Source organism: Rhipicephalus microplus, chromosome 5, assembly GCF_043290135.1.
Source record: "Rhipicephalus microplus isolate Deutch F79 chromosome 5, USDA_Rmic, whole genome shotgun sequence".
Classification (NCBI taxonomy): domain Eukaryota; kingdom Metazoa; phylum Arthropoda; class Arachnida; order Ixodida; family Ixodidae; genus Rhipicephalus; species Rhipicephalus microplus.
Genome location: NC_134704.1, coordinates 198454074 through 198470070, shown reverse-complemented (window position 1 = coordinate 198470070; position 15997 = coordinate 198454074). Strand labels below are relative to the sequence as shown.

Here is a 15997-nt window from a genome sequence, read left to right as displayed (position 1 = left end):
AGCGATATCCTGTCCCCGTGTGTACCTCAAACACTTAGTGCATGAAATCGTTTAGAACTTGCTATACACCCACTACCAACGTTACTTGAACCAGGTCAGTTTCGCAGCTCCCCGCGCGCGCCGGCACAAGCGGCCGACGCCTGAACTAATGGCGCTGCTGTTCCGTCTTGCTTCACATACCACGACGCGCGTCGCGACGTGCGTGTTGCCGCTTAGACACAACACGTTTTCGGCGCTCGGTTGCTTCTTCGCGCCATTATTTAGTGAACTGTCGTTCCTTACGAAAGAGTTCTAACATCTGACAAGAGCGCCAATAAACAATGCCTTATTGTTGTGCCCCGGGCCGCAAAAGCGGCTACGGAAATTACATTGATCATTATTTCTTTGAGCCACCCTGGGATCGCGATGATTTTTAAAAAAGCCACCCGCATGTTCCCGCGGAAAGAAGTCGAGTAAATGTGTCGCAGAGTGAGGGGGGGGGGGGGGGGGTATTGCGTGTATGTTGCGTAATTGGGTATTGTTATTTCATTTTATTTACGAAATGATGAAGAAGCGCGTCCTTCAAGGAGTGTTTGGAGGCTGATGTTGGGTTGTGCCCCACTACTGGTTGAAGGTACTGTTGCTTCCAGCGCATCTACTAGAGTCAAGCAAAGCGTAGCCAGAATTTTTTTTTTCTAGGGGGAATTGGGCAGGGGGCACCTGCTTCATTTCGGGCAAGGCACCCCCTTGAAATGGTCATTTGTTATTCTCTATGCTATCGCAAAAAACATTTCCGGAGGGGGGGGGGGGCATGGGCACGGTGTGCTACCTCCTGGCTATGTCTGGCATGGACACAAACTGCACTCTGTGTAATGAACCGGAAACGGTCGGACATGCTATGAGTGAGTGCCGGGATCCGATATTCTTTTGCGATGTGGTACAAAAGACCCTGAAGAAATATCTGCCGATAACACCTCATGGCATTCTGTATATTTCAATACAGAATGAAGGTGGTGTTCCATATAATATGACGCGATTACTGGGCCTCTACAGCCTCTGGATAAAACGCATGGCCGTGAGCCACATGGATCCTAAAGCAAAATCGGCACGGGAAGCTTCATTGTATGCGTAATATGTGGGCAAGATAGAACGAATGTTTATATAACCTCAAAATCGTATGCAAGTGTTTAATGAATTGGTGAAAATGAACCGTTCTCAAACCGTCAAAGTGGTGCGAGTAGACCAATATGGTTTTTATGAATATGTATTCATTTATTTCTCAATAAAAAGGTTCCAAAAATCACACGCGTGCCTGTGTAGTAGAACTCCCGCTCTCCCCGCAAACTGCCCGGTTTCGACCCCCACTAAGACCCAGAACTTTTTATATTTGCATCTTGCTCAATTTTCCAGTCACGCCCAAGATGATTATTTTTCGCTCACAAGCAACGAAACTGACGCCGACGCGAGAATTTCTGCGAAACGAACTCTTTAACGCTGTCGCGTTAAAAATGGGCACAGATGCTGTGCCGCAAGGATGGGCGGCTGACTCAGAAGTCCGCTATATGTAAGTCACATATTGAGGCGGACAATAGTGTCAAATATCATAAGTACTTTATAAATGGGAAATGAAATACTTCCACCTCGAGGAAAATGGGCGCTAGTGCCAAAGACATTACCTTGCTTTTTTCCCGGTCTGCCAGAGTGCATTTCGAAGGCACATGTGACGACAAGAACAAGGCGGTCACACACAAACACACACACACACGTGCTAGGGATGAACTCATGCCAGAAAATGAAATAGGGAAGTCATGGTCATGGAGTCGATCGAGTGATTTTAGCGACGACGCATCTCCGGGCAGATCAGGCGTCTCGTCAGCTACACCGTTCGCGCTCAATGAAGCGATTAACTTCTCGTTGCCTCCCGCGTGCAGGGGCTAAAAATCAATCGATGATGTTGTGTCAGAAATGACGTGCGGTGTTTTTCTACTGCAGAAATCTTGCACCAAGAGCTGCTACTACAAAAAACTGTTATTGTGGAACGAGGTGGTAGCTCTAGATTGTGCCCACAACTATAAGTGTTCATCGTAAACTCTGTACAGTGTTTACAAAGCGGCCTACTAGCTTTCTCTGCCTGTCCTACGGGGGCCACTGCTAGCCAGAAAGCCTTCAAAGGTGGTAAAAACCAGGAAACAAAAGGTCCGCAACCTCTCGAAGAGGTCTGCCCGTGCGGCTGCCTCAAAAAGGAAGAAACATAAGGAGATCCTGGCTCTTGAGCGAAAGCTTTCCGCAGTTTCGAATGAGGGAATCGAAAACACCCTTGCTGAGCTTCCTCATTTGCTAAGGCTTTCATTTATGACATCACTAATGTAACGAGTGTTCGGCAATAACCCAGCGAGATTATTTGAGAAAGATGGCTAATACTTTAGCCATCTTTCGCGCGAGAGTTGGCATGATAACTACAACTTTTTAATGCCCTCATGAGAGAACTCTCTCGCGAGAAAGATGGCTGACAACTACACAATATAAAAAAATGCCACCTTGAGCAAACTGTATTTCTAAAAAGTGTTTTTATTATAGCGCAGTGGACATTTGGCTGGGAAATTTTGGCAGGCCGACGAACACTGGAAAGAACCTGAAAGATGCACAGCTGATTACAAAATAAACTACGCTTAAGATGAGCCACCAATATAGAAGGACGATCGCATACTAACAACTCATCCTGTGTACTTCTATTCTGGCGTCTTGTGTTTCGAGCACTCTATTTTTATAATGTATTGCGAACTAGCACCCAACACAAGCTTCTCGGGAACAGCCGATTCTGCCCGAAAACAGCGTTCCGGGCACTGTTTGTAAATAAATAAGTAAAGAAATAAATAATAATTAGTTTCCCGATTGGAAAGGTTCCTGACTTTTAGTGGTGATTATGAAACAGATGTTTTATAAATTTTCGTTTTTGAAGTAGTTGAATTTACCGCTCAAGTGTCAATGGCGAATCTCGGTTATCACGACTGACGAGAGCTGCGACGAGAATGCGAATCACTCGCGCTGCAGCAGACGACGCGCGCGGCTTGAAGCAAAATGGCACAGCAGCGCCACTTGTTCTCGCGTCGGCCACCGCGGCCACTTCAGAGAGTGCGTGCCTATGGGGAGCTCCGAAACTGACCTGATTCTAGTAACTTTGCCCACTACGTGGCCTTAAGAGTGCAGCAGCGTGTGTGCCTTGTGTAGTGGGTGACGGGCTTTAAAACCGTGAAGTCATTATGATAATGTCATGTTCTGATGCCTGATGGCAATGTATTGTACTGTGCATTATTATTGCAGTATTTCATGTTGCCTTGTGAAGCATGTATACAGGACGCATGTGTTTGTGAAGCTTGAGTGTTTTCACTGCATTTCCAAGCTAAGGAAGGTATTCACTGTATTCACAAGCAGGCGTGTGGCTGTATGGTTGAACACCCGCTTGCCACGCAAACGAACAGAGTTCGATCCCCACTCGGACCCAGAGTTTCTTATTATATGTTTTATTTGCATCTGTCTCAATTTTTTGGTCACACACTAGCTGATTTTTCGCTCCAATGATGCCGATGCCAGAATTTCTTTGAAACAAGCTCTTCAATGCTCTCGCATTTAAAAAAAATGCTAATGAAATGATCACTGAAAACCGAACAAGTTAATGCTTGCTGAAAGCTTCTGTGTAAAAATAACAAAAAAAAAACATGGCTGATCTTTCTGTCTTGGGAATCTGAATAAGACGAAAGTGAAACTTGCCTTTCTAGAAGTACATTTAAACCTGGATTTAACGAAATTGATAAATTCCCTGGAAAATTTATTACAAAGAAGATTTCGTTAAATGCAGGTTCGGTACGAAAATTTGGGACATAAATGTGCAAATTAAACAAAAGGGGGACTGAAGGCAGAGATAACTCAGAACACTTACTCTACAGTAAGAATTTGTGTTGTTTTTGTGATAGCAATTATATAGACACTCTCGGCGGGTTTTCGCTATTGCCGGCATGTTCCGTAACAAGTCCCAACTGATAACATGCCCCTGCGCATTGCAATTTTCACAAGCGGGTAAAAGTGCGCGACTGCTGCTAAAGCAGAGGTAAAATGAGTCGGCTCATTCCTACCGCCTAGATAGTGCATAAGATAACATCTCCCACGTGTTAAAACTGCTGTGGAATGCTCAAACAGAAAGTACGGGCCTGAAACAACACAGGGAGGGGGGGGTGGATCGCTGGAGTAGCAATAATGGACTTGATTTTAAGGGCGGTCGCGATCGCTGGCGTGCTTTCTATCTCAGCGAGTATTAGTGCGGTTTCAATGCAAAGGGACTGTGTGAAAAGATCACTTCTTCCTGGAGCGGCCGTATTTGCTCACACCAGCGTGTTGTTGGAGTTCCACGATACCGGATCCAAAACACTTGGCTGGCAGTCTTACTTCTTACAACATTACAACTTTTTGCTATTGCATTCATTGCATCATTCTACGTGCCGTTGTGTTGCCAGAACTAATCGGTTTATCCCAGAGGCTACCAGCCTGTGAACTTGAGGCACGGCGCAAAACGGAAGTGCGTGACGAGTCGACATACGAAGATCCGTCGCCACCATGGTCTCGGAGAGTTTCTATCAGCGCCTAATCTGACATCCCCTCGGGGGGACGACACAATTTTCCAAAATTCAAAAAATAAAGTCACAGTTTCGCCACAAAGGCGCAGCAATGAATGCGATAGCAACAACTTCGAATGTAACTCTGAGAACAGCAAGCAGGTCGAAACGTGCAGCGCGCTGCTCATGTACAAATGACGCATGAAAACAACATACACAGTATGAGAGCAATCATACAACGTTTACTGCTCAACACGTAACGCGCTGTTTAAACAAAAACGAGGTGCTAAATGAAATCATGTACAGGTACAGATATGAGCGCGATTTAACAAGCGCCCAAGTTGTTACTTTGCTGCGTTTGAAATGTGTACTCTTTATTTATTATTATTATTTTCATTTAAAAACACAGTAGGCCTTTGTGCAGGCCCATACAGGAAGTGGTTAGAAAAGTGTACATAGGCATGGGAACAGCAAAACAAAAACGAAAACAAAAGAAAGAATGCTTCAATAGATAATGCTACAGTAATAGATCGAGAAAATCCCCAGCGAGTGAAGTGATTTTTGTGCACCTGGCAGCTAAACGCAATCGTTCCGGTCAATGTCGAAGGTGCGCTATTCACCCATCCAAAGGAGAAGCGCGCGCACACAGGCATCTAACTCCCCTCCCCCCATTCGCGGGGCAAAGTACGCGTGGGAAAGAAGCGCGTGTCGGTGCATCGTGACAAGCTGGGCGGCATGCGCGGGTAGCTTTATTTTAATTGAGTTTTCATACATACAGATACGTATACATATACGGTGAATGACGGCAGCGGCGACTATGGCAAAAAACCAACTGAAACTGTTCATATAATTGCTATTGCAATAAAATGAATAGCAAAGCTGAACGCCGTCGGGGGCCACACCATGCGCGCACAGTGAAGCTGTGCCCACACGCACAGCATCGAAAACGAAGAGCGAACGACATGGACACAAACACGGATACGGCAGAAAATTATTCAGTAAAGCGCCCTCCATATGCAGTGCGGCCCCACATGCGTGATGCTAACTAAAAGGGTGATACTGTCAACGCGCAAAAGTAGTTTTTTTTTATCTTGGTTTGGAAGGAGGGCACCCCCGCGCATGTTCCCGCGGTGGCGAGAACGGCAGTAACGCCGGATCGTGGGGTGCAGGCCTGCCTGCCCATCTTGCGCTCGCTCACCTGCGCCCAATAACTAGCGCTCGCTTTCGCCTGGTGTGCCGTCGCCGCTTCACGCTTCTTCGGTGGCGGGGCAGCCTTGGAAGATGCATGATCGTACCAAAATGCCAAATGCAGAGCAAAATTTCTAGATTTTCTGTGGGGAAAATTTGTTATATCAAGGTTGTCTCCCGCTGTTACTTAGTTACATAGAGGTCGCGAATACATGTGCTTCTATGGAAAAACGACGGGGAATAGAAAAGCTTTGTTATATCAAGCACTTTATTATATGGAGGTTCGTTATAAGCAGGTTCAACTCTAGTTCATATTGTGTAGCGATAGAGTCGAACTATACATACTGCTGTCTCTTATAGCCATTTGTCTCTTATAAGAGACACTGATATAAGAGACAAAGAGGCACCAGTATGCCAACAGTAAAATATGGCTAATAGTAAAATGCATATGATGTCCTCTGCTTATAAGAGATATGTCGTATAAAGGACAAGAATCGCTGCCATTAGCACGCCTCTTATAAAGGGATTTAACTGTATTGTGTAGAGCTTGTACAATTTTTATTGGCGTTTGACAGCTATATCACCATTTTACGTCAACACAGCCACGTTGACGCCTACATTTCAATTGCGACGGCTACTGTCCATGATTATGATTTAGTTGTTGTGGTGACTGAAGTTTTCAACATATACCTGAACACAGCACATCGTTCATTGCGTACAAAGATGACATTAGCAAGCACACACTAAATACTGCTACTCGAAATGCGCGTTTTCGAAGATCGTCAGTTATAGAGAGAAACAGCACTGTGTGCGCTCTTGAAGCGACGCCAGCACTCACGCATACTGCGCTTCAGCAACGCAAGATGCAGTGGTTCGTTGCTTGAGCCGCGAACATGCGCCAGCGTGCCACATCCTGCTGGTCTCAATTTCGCACCACCAAGGCATGACATTCGCCCATCGAGAAGCTTTAACCATGCCCTCGAAGACTGCGTGTCGGCACATTATTTTTTTAATGTTTGCTTTTTTTCTCATCTAGTGCCTTTAATTTTACAGCGTCATGTCTATGACGGAAATACGCCACTGAAGACTTGTAGAAACCCTGGCATAAAAAAACACTTGCACTTTAGAATTGCTGCTCAAGTATACCAAGTAAGATTACTTGAAGCTATCATATCTGTTACTGAACTGCTAGAATTTGCCATCAACCAGTGCAGAAAATGTCTGTTCATTTATTTCATGAATGTCCACCGTAAAATACTGTTACATGAAGTTGACGTCGCTAAAATGCTAGATGGCACCACAAATTTTCCGGGTTTGCTTACTATCCAATCAGCACACATCAAAGGTGACAATAGGCAGTGATGGAAGTGCTGCTCCGATTGCTACTATCTCCAACTGCTCCAAAAAAGAAATGCTAGGCCATGCTGCTCCAAAATGCAATATTTGTTAATAACTGCTCTGAACCAGCTTCGAAATGGCAATGGGGAAACTAAAAACCATGAAGAGCAAGCATGTTACGCATACTAGCATTTTCTATGTATGTCTGATATAGTTGTTTATTTGTACCTTACAAGCAGTCTATTTTGGTGAAATGTGTGCGAAATGTTTGCGAAATACTAGCCGCTGCGGCTACGGTTTTGACATGTGACTGATTACATTTAGTACCACTTTCATCAGCTTTCACGTTGTTTATGTGTGACAAGAGGAAGTATTTTAAACGATAGTTAATTTAGCTTATTGGATATTTGTAACTTTCAATACTGACTACTTTCGCCCAATACGAAAATGACACTTGTTGTTCAAAGACCATCCATCTGGCTAATTATGTTTCTTGCAATTTGCTGCTAATATTTTATGTGAAATATACAGTAGACTCACAATAATTCAAATTGATAATCTATAATTTTGGATGATTCAAACAAAACTCAATTTTTTGGTAGGCCTGTTTTTTAAATGTATTTAAAAGACTCTTAATACAAACTCCATCATTTGGTTAAGTTACACTTTTTTAGTGGTTTCATACCAGGAAATATCTGCTGCTCTTTCACTACTATTTAAAAATTTATGTGCTTATATAATCCTTACAGTCTAAAAATGAAAAATAAGCATCTCAGGCCTTCAAGGAAACAGGCATTGCTGAAGGCACATATAGCAAAGAAGCAGTTGGCAATTCACGATTTCTTTAAGAGGTCTGATCAGCAGTAAATGGCCGATAAATTTGTGGGCCTTACACCTGTTTTCTGTTCATTGTGTGCAGTTAGGGTTTAAAAATGCTTAAAAAAATTTTAATGTGACAAAATCAACGCCTAATCATAATGTGTGGAGTCGCCTCACCGAGTGTCATCTATTTGAGAACTTGTTATAATTCAAATTTCTTGATAATTCAAACAAGTTTAAATTTATGAGAGTTGACTGTATCTGTGCCAATGGTGCAGCCACAAGATGGCACACCATTTAGCTATGTATAAACTTAACGTGTGCAAGAATTCATTCACAGTGATGTCTGCAGATGCTGAGGATGGTTTTGATGAGACAGCCTGGAAGCTTCCTCAAAGTGAGTGTTCCCCTTTTTTCTTTTAGGGATATCATCCTAAAATATCAAAGAAAAAAAAGGTGCACTGCTTCGAAAATATTGTGTTTATTTTGCGTATTGTATGTTCTTATGCAAATAATCTTAGCTAAAATTGGGGTGCAGCTTTTGCATGAATTTGGTTGTGCAATACAAGGAAGGTGGATAAAACTGGCAATAGATGCGGATTGGGAGAGTGATGCTGGTGACTGGAATCAAGTGAATATGAAGTTTTTACAATATTCAGGCGTATTTATTACTGAAGTTATTTTTATCACTGTGCAAAATTAATTTGCTTGGTTAGAATATGCAGGCAATACTCCAAGATTAAAAAAAACTATTGTCTCAGGTTGCAGTTGTAGGTGCAGATTTTATGCAAAGATGGGTTATATAGTTAACACCCATTAAGACGAACTCTCCGATTTCTTGCTTAAGACGAGCAACACGGGAGTGTTTGTTTGATTTTCCATAGACTCAATGCAAAAAAAATCTGCTTAAGACGAACTGCAAAAGAGGCTTTTTTGTTAAGATGAACTCTCATCTTAACAAAAACTGTCTTAACTGTCTGGATGGCCAACCAGCAATAATGAGGATTCTGTGCAACGAACATTATAGTCTTGATGAGGACACTCAGCAAACAAGAGAAATCAAAATCCTGGCGCAAAGACTCAAAGCAAGCCGACAGCGAATTGCGATGTTGAGGGAGGAAGCGAGAAAAGTGGAAAAGAAAGGTCAGCACATAAAACTGGTATCTTTCTCACCCTATGCCTGTAGGTGGAGAAAGTATTATATCTTCGTCTAAACAGGGGCGAGACCGGCAGGCAGCACACGGTGGCTAAGTGCAACACATGTTCATTCGGTCACACAACCAACTCTTTTACAACCAGGAAGGAAAAGGGGCGGTTGCTTATATACATGATCGAGCCACTATCACACCGAGCATTTACGTCGCGAAGCCCAACAGTCCGAGTCCGGGTCACCGCTGATAGCGAAGCGCGTCTGCGTCAGCCCCCCTATGCACAAACACGATAACACAATACTCCTCTCCCCTCACGAAGTTTCATCTCACGGCATGTAACGGTCTGGCGGTCGCCTAAACCGTGTAGAATGTCGAAGCTGCGGTGTTGATTGTCCCAAGGGGTCGCTTTCTAGAGACCACTGTCGAGCGTCGGCCCGCTGTCGTATAGAAGGCCAGGAGAAGGCTCGGTTGAAGGCCTGCCGATTAGCTGCTGGTGACGTCAAGTTCAATGCTGGTTGGTCCTGATCGTTGAACCGAGTAGGCGTGCTGGTCGAGGTGGGCTCTCTAGTGTCCCTGAAGAATGGACCCTTGTTTTCTACCCTCGGCCCGTCCAGCACTGTTCCCGCTGCCTTAAGCCAGCTTTGGTTCTCTTGAAATGTACGCAGTCGCAGGTTATCAGCGTGAACATATCAGTCCTCGTCTCCGACGCGAACAATGTACATGCATGCGCTGCACCGCTGAGCAATGGTACCCAACAGCCATTTGTCATCGTCCGGGCGGAGCCCTTTTACCAAAACCTGGTCGCCTTCCCTAATGTCTCTCCATGGCCCTCGTTTCTGGTCTGCGTGGAGCTTCGCCTGCTCCCCCCTTTCGCGTATGCGTTGTTACATTTCAGGGTGCAGCAGACTCAGCCTGGTTCTTGGCTGCCACGACAAGAAGATCTGGGCCGGGGTCCCACCAGTGGTGCTGGACGGGGTGTTGCGATAACTGAAGAGAAATTGGTCTATGCGATGTTGTATGGACTTCTTGTCTTCTTTTCTTTCTTCGTCTAGTATCTGTTTAAACAAGTCCTTCTTGACGGTCTGAACGCACCGTTCGGCGCTACCATTCGAAGCTGGGTGATAGGGAGGAGATTTGGAATGACGAATTCCATTCCTGCTCAGGATTGTTCCGAAGTGCTGCGATGTGAATTGGGGCCTGTTGTTGGTCACGATCTCCTCTGGTAGTCCGTAGGCCGCAAAAACAACCTCGCAATTTCTCTACCGTCTTTTCACTTGTTGTTGTTGTCATGACAAACGCCTCAACCCACTTCGAATGAGCGTCCATTAGGACCAAAAAGTAATGCTGGTCCCTTTGCGCAAAATCTAGATGAACTCGCTGCCATCTATGCGTTGGCCAGCCCCATGACATTAGTGGCACTCTAGCTGCCGCATTCTGTGATAACTGACAAGTGATGCACTCTTTCACCGCTTGCTCTATGCCTAGCGTTAAGCAAGGCCACCAGACATGACTCTTTGACAGCATTTTCATTCGAGTCATCCCTGGGTGACCTTCGTGCAGCATTTCTAGAACCTTCTGTCGCAACGAAGCTGGTATAACCACGCGATTGCCACATGTTACGCATCCTTGGTCTACCGACAGTTCGTTACGGCGAACGAAGTATGGTGAAAGATCGTCGTCCGACACATGCGCAGGCCACCCGTTCTGCGTAAAAAACAACACTTTGGACAGCAATCGATCTTTACGCGTTTCCGATCTGATTTCCTTTGCCGACAATGGAGCCTCATCTAGCACCGAAAAGAAATAAACGCCCTCCGACTCCTCTGCTTTGTCTTGGAGTGGTAGCTGTGAAAGGGCATCGGCATTTTGGATTTCGCTTGCCTTTCGGTAGACCCATTGGTAGTCATACGCTGCAAGGATTAAGGTCCACCTCTGTATCCTTGCTGCTGCCATTGTAGGGATTGGCTTGCCATGCCCGAAAATTCCAACCAGGGGTTGGTGATCTGAATAAACGGAAAATTTTTGACCAAACAAAAATTTGTGGAACTTCTTTAGACCGAAAATAACTGCGAGAGCCTCTTTCTCCAGGTGGGCGTAGCCCTGCTCTGCCTGACTTAGTGTCCTCGATGCGAACGCTATCGGTCTTTCGACCCCCGCGATTTTATGGAATAAAATCGCCCCTAGTCCATATGCCGAGGCGTCGCATACCATACCCAGTTCCTGATCCGGATTGTAGTATGTTAGTACTCTGGGATGCATAAGCCAATCCTTAGATCTCTTAAACGTATCCGCCACCCTGTCCGTCCATTGCCACTTAACATTTTCGCCCAATAACTCGTACAATGGTTTCAGCTCTGCTGACATGTTCGGAACGAATTTGTCATAAAAATTGAGCATGCCCAAATATGCTCGAAGCTCCCGTTTGTTCTTGGGTGTCGGCGCGTTTTGTTAGCGCGCACCTTATCCTCGGATGGCCGAATGCCATTTTCGTCCAGCACGTGACCCAGATACACCACCGATGTTTAGAAAAACTTGCACTTTTCTTTGCGCAATTTAATGCCTCGTTTCTTGAACATTGTCAGCACGCTTTCCACCTTTTCCCAACACTCCTCAAAACTTTTCCCAGCAATCAACACATCATCCAGGTAGCAGGCGACTTTATCTAGGCCTCCTAGAACATCGTCCATGACTGCCTGGAATATTGAGGGTGCACTGGTTATCCCATACGGTAAGCGCGTAAACTTAAACAGCCCCATGTGCCTATTTATCGTGAGCAAAGACTGCGAGTCAGGGTGCAACTGCAGCTGCTGATACGCGGTTGAAAGGTCAAGCACAGTGAAATATTTGCACCCATGCAAGGCCACAAACAAATCTTTCATGACTGGCAGCAGATAGTGATTGGTGTGCAAGCAGGGATTCACCGTCATTCTGTAGTCTCCGCGAATCCTGACCGTTTTGTCTCCTTTTGGAACCACCACCAGTGGCGTGGCCCAGTCGCTTTTTAGGACGGGAACAATCACCCCTGCGTTCTGGCGGGCCCTCAATTGTTGGGAAACGAGATCTCGTAGTGCGAAGGGCACCGGTCGAGGTTTACAAAAGACCGGTGTTGTGCCATCCTTGAGCAACAAGCTTACTTGACAATCCGTTATCTGTCCAAGCTCTGGTTCAAACATTTCCGAGAACCTTTCAAGCAAGCTAGCTACAAGATTGATCCCCACCCCACTCACACTCAACCAATCCAATTTAAGAGATTCCAACCAGTCTCGCCCTAGCAATGCAGTCTCACTCTTTTGCAACGTACGGACCACGATCAGAGGCAGCGTCGCTGTCTGGTTGTTGTGCTCTACCGGCATCATCAGCTTGCCCAGAGCCGCTAACGGCGTTTCCCCATAGGCTTTTAGCTTTATGCTACACGGCAACAACGGTCGCCCGGCCCAGTGTCGCTGATAGAGAGTCTCGGGGACGATAAAAACAGGCGCGCCCGTATCTATCTGCATCGGCACATTACGACCCCCGACCTGTACATTTACAGTATAGTTTCGGACACTCTCGTCACACGAAAATACATTCTGTAGCAAAATATTGTCCTCACCACTACTGTCCTCCGCATAGTGCGCTGTGCTGGCGGACGATCGGCACGCTCTTGCCAAGTGGCCCACTCGTGTGCAGGCGCGGCAGCGGTATTTCCTTAATGGGCACCTTTCGTTGGTGTGGGTGGTGGCTCCGCAGCGGTAGCAAGCCCAACCGGTTGTTTCTTTCGTTGCTCTGGTTTCCATGTAGTCTCCACGCGGCTGTCCCGACCTTGAACTCAGAGCTTGTCGTTGTACGGCGTGGACACCCAGTTCTTGCCCCTCCGGCTGGAATTTCTTCGTCTCGGAACGGGCTAGTTCAATACTTCGGGCTAGTTCGCACGCCTCTGCAAACGTCAGTGTGGCCCTCTTCAGAAGCTCTGCTTGCGTTGTCTCGTCTTTCAGCCCGGCAACGAAACGGTCCCGTAAAGCTTCATCCAAAAATGCCCCGAAATTGCAGGAGGCAGCCAGACTCTTCAATTCCAACGCAAAGCCCGCCACCGGTTCTGTGTCCTGCTGAATCCGGCGGTTGAATCGGAAACGTTCCGCTATGACCATGGGTTCCGGAGCATAATGCTTCTTGAGGGCTTGAATTAGTTGCGCATATTCTTTCTCCTCGAGCTTCGTGGGAGCTAGTAGATTTTTAAGCGTGCGATAGGTTTTCTTCCCAATAGCGGTAACCAGCACCGAAACTTTGAGGTCGTCGCTCACCTGGGTCGCCCGAAGGAAGTGCTCGAACCGCTCGATGTACGATTCGAAATCCTCGTCTCTGTCCTCGAGGAAGGGTTCGAACTTGCCAGCCGCTGCCATGTTGAAGTCTTCCGCTCCCGAAAATGCCTGGCGTCTGTCGGCAGTGCAGATTCACACGGATCGCATCCTCGTCGGCGCTATTATATCTTCGTCTAAACAGGGGCGAGACCGGCAGGCAGCACGGGGTGGCTAAGTGCAACACATGTTTATTCGGTCACACAACCAGTTCATTTACAACCAGGAAGGAAAAGGGGCGGTTGCTTATATACATGATCGAGCCACTATCACACTGAGCATTGGCGTCACGAAGCCCAACAGTCCGAGTCCGGGTTACCGCTGATAGCGAAGCGCGTCTGCGTCAGCCCCCCTATGCACAAACACGATAACACAACAGAAAGGACCGGCTTTATCAGCAAAGAAAGCAACAAACAGCATTCGTGTTTCCCTATTCTCCTCGCATTTTTCAGTTCCTCAACAGGAGTACAGTAAAGAACAGAAGAGCACTGGAGCTTGGCTAAAGGAGAAAATGCAAGAGAAGGGGGTGAAAAAAAGACAAATGAAAGTCAAAACAGGAACAAAGATTGTCTGTACATTATAATCTCATGAAAGGAAAACCACATATGTGGCACAAGCACTTCCATTAAAGGAGTCAGATGCATTGTCATTGCCGTCACACAATGGCGCCTGAGCACATGTTATGGTCAGTTCGCGTTGTTTTGCATAAGGACTGTGCACGTCATATCTGTTCGCAGTAAAATGGAGCGATTTGGGATGCGACATTTTCATTCTGGAAGTGCACAACAAAGGAAGATCATTTTGAACACTAAATATAGCTGCATCGTGTCTCTTTTCTTTGTGTGCTTGAGGCTTGTGATCGTGAGTACCGTAAATGGAGATCTTCAGCTGCATGTCGTTCAGGAAAAGTTACAGCAGGCTGAGAATAAGAAAATATCTGAACCTCAAAAGCTTGCAGACTTTCATAAGCAACTTGGCATGTATTGGCTTTTTCAAGGTAGCATTACGCAATGGAGGCGTATCGAAAAGCGATAGCAAAGTCAGTTAGGCAGCCTCTCAGAAGTTGAGCAGCCAGAACAAATTTTTTATTCTTTGAAAGGAAGTTGGGCTTGTCTTTCTCTTGTTATCTTTTTCTTAGAGTCAAAATTGATTCGTGCTGCAGTTTTGTTGTTAAAAATGTGGTAGCAATATATCCTGGGGAAGTGAACACATTTGGTGGACTGTGCAAAGAACAGCGTCATCGTCCTTGAAAATCTTCAGTGTTGATTGTGACTTTTAGTGCACATTGAAAGGCATCGACGATATTGTTTCATCATTACGGACGGTGAAATTGGTGTGGTGTGTGCAGTGTGAATGCATCTTCTTTGCGAAAACATTGGCATTGCTTGTGGGCTAATGGCAGTAACCGGTTGTCGACGGAACTTTGACATACTGGTCAAAAGTAAAAATGCCTCTGACGCGATCATCTGCAAGTGGTTATATGTGCGCTGCAGGCAGGAAAAAAATTTAAAGGTACAACTATGCATGAACCATAAGTATGTTTACCATTCCCGAAGCTGCATATGCGCTTACGCAAACCCAGCATAGGTATAACTCGTGTTATAGGAAACCTGATACGTCTTTATGGAAACAGCGTAGATTTCTGCTTCTCATATACTTTGTATACCTGGCATGATCTTTATGAGGTGATAAGGTTCATTACAAGTTTTTCTATCACCTCTGAAAAAGCAGTGTAAGTTGGAGCACTGCACGGGCCCGGGCCAGCTTGAAAGCCCGGGCCCGGCCGGGCCCGGGCTTGAAGCTATGGGCCTGAGCCGGGCCTGGGCTTCGGGAACAATAACGATTTCGGTTTTTTTATTTGTGGTTGACTCATACAATCTATAAGTAAACAAAGATATTTGTTGCTCCTATAAAGGTGTTGGCCGAATTGTATGTGGCTATCCTCCTGGTCAAATTGTAAGCCGTAAACCACCTTCAAAGCGTCATATTAATTTTTGCTTGGGCAAAGAGGGAATTAAGGGGATATAACTTGTCACAGACATCGCAGGCTTTCAACTGTCTTGACGAGACGCACATCTGAAGCATCCTAAGGTGCAGGCGCGTGTAATACGCGCCATCCGGAAAATTAAGGCCCTACCGCCTTGCAGCGACCACTGCGTGATCAGAAATAAGAGGCACGCGTGAGAAGCGCGTAAGAATAATTGAGTAAAGACGGCCTCCATTGCTAGGCGCCACCCGGCTAGGCGGAGTGTGCACAGACTGCAGCCCACCCATAAGGAACCTCATGCAAAGAACTGCTGCGTTTGTAGCGTGAGGGAATTAAGGGGACATAACTTGTCACAGACATCGCAAGCTCGTAACTGTCTTGACGAGATGCGCACCTGAAGCATCTTAAGGTGCAGGCGCGTGTAATTCGCGCCATCCGGAAAATTAAGGCCCTACCACCTTGCAGCGACCACTGCAAGATTTGATAACTCCTCATGCGTGAGCAGAAATAAGAGGCACGCGTGGGAAGAAGCGTGTAAGAATAAGAGAGTAAAGACGGCCTCCGTTGCTAGGCGACACCCGGCTAGGCGGAGCG

General features: G+C 46.0%; 1 protein-coding gene across 6 annotated transcripts in view; it reads left to right on the top strand.

Annotated features, from left to right (window-relative positions):
• Window positions 1-15997, top strand: part of LOC119173573 (ribosomal biogenesis protein LAS1L) — a 282454-nt gene that overhangs the window by 215893 nt on the left and 50564 nt on the right. For 3 of the 6 annotated variants that reach the window (XM_075896362.1, XM_075896360.1, XM_075896359.1), the window contains one exon: window positions 8272-8328. The exons of 1 other annotated variant lie outside the window; for it this stretch is intronic. In XM_075896362.1, coding sequence (XP_075752477.1) covers window positions 8272-8328 — 57 coding nt within the window. The remainder of the gene's footprint in view (window positions 1-8271; window positions 8329-15997) is intronic. 2 more of the 6 variants (XM_037424380.2, XM_037424378.2) reach the window with 1 other exon arrangement.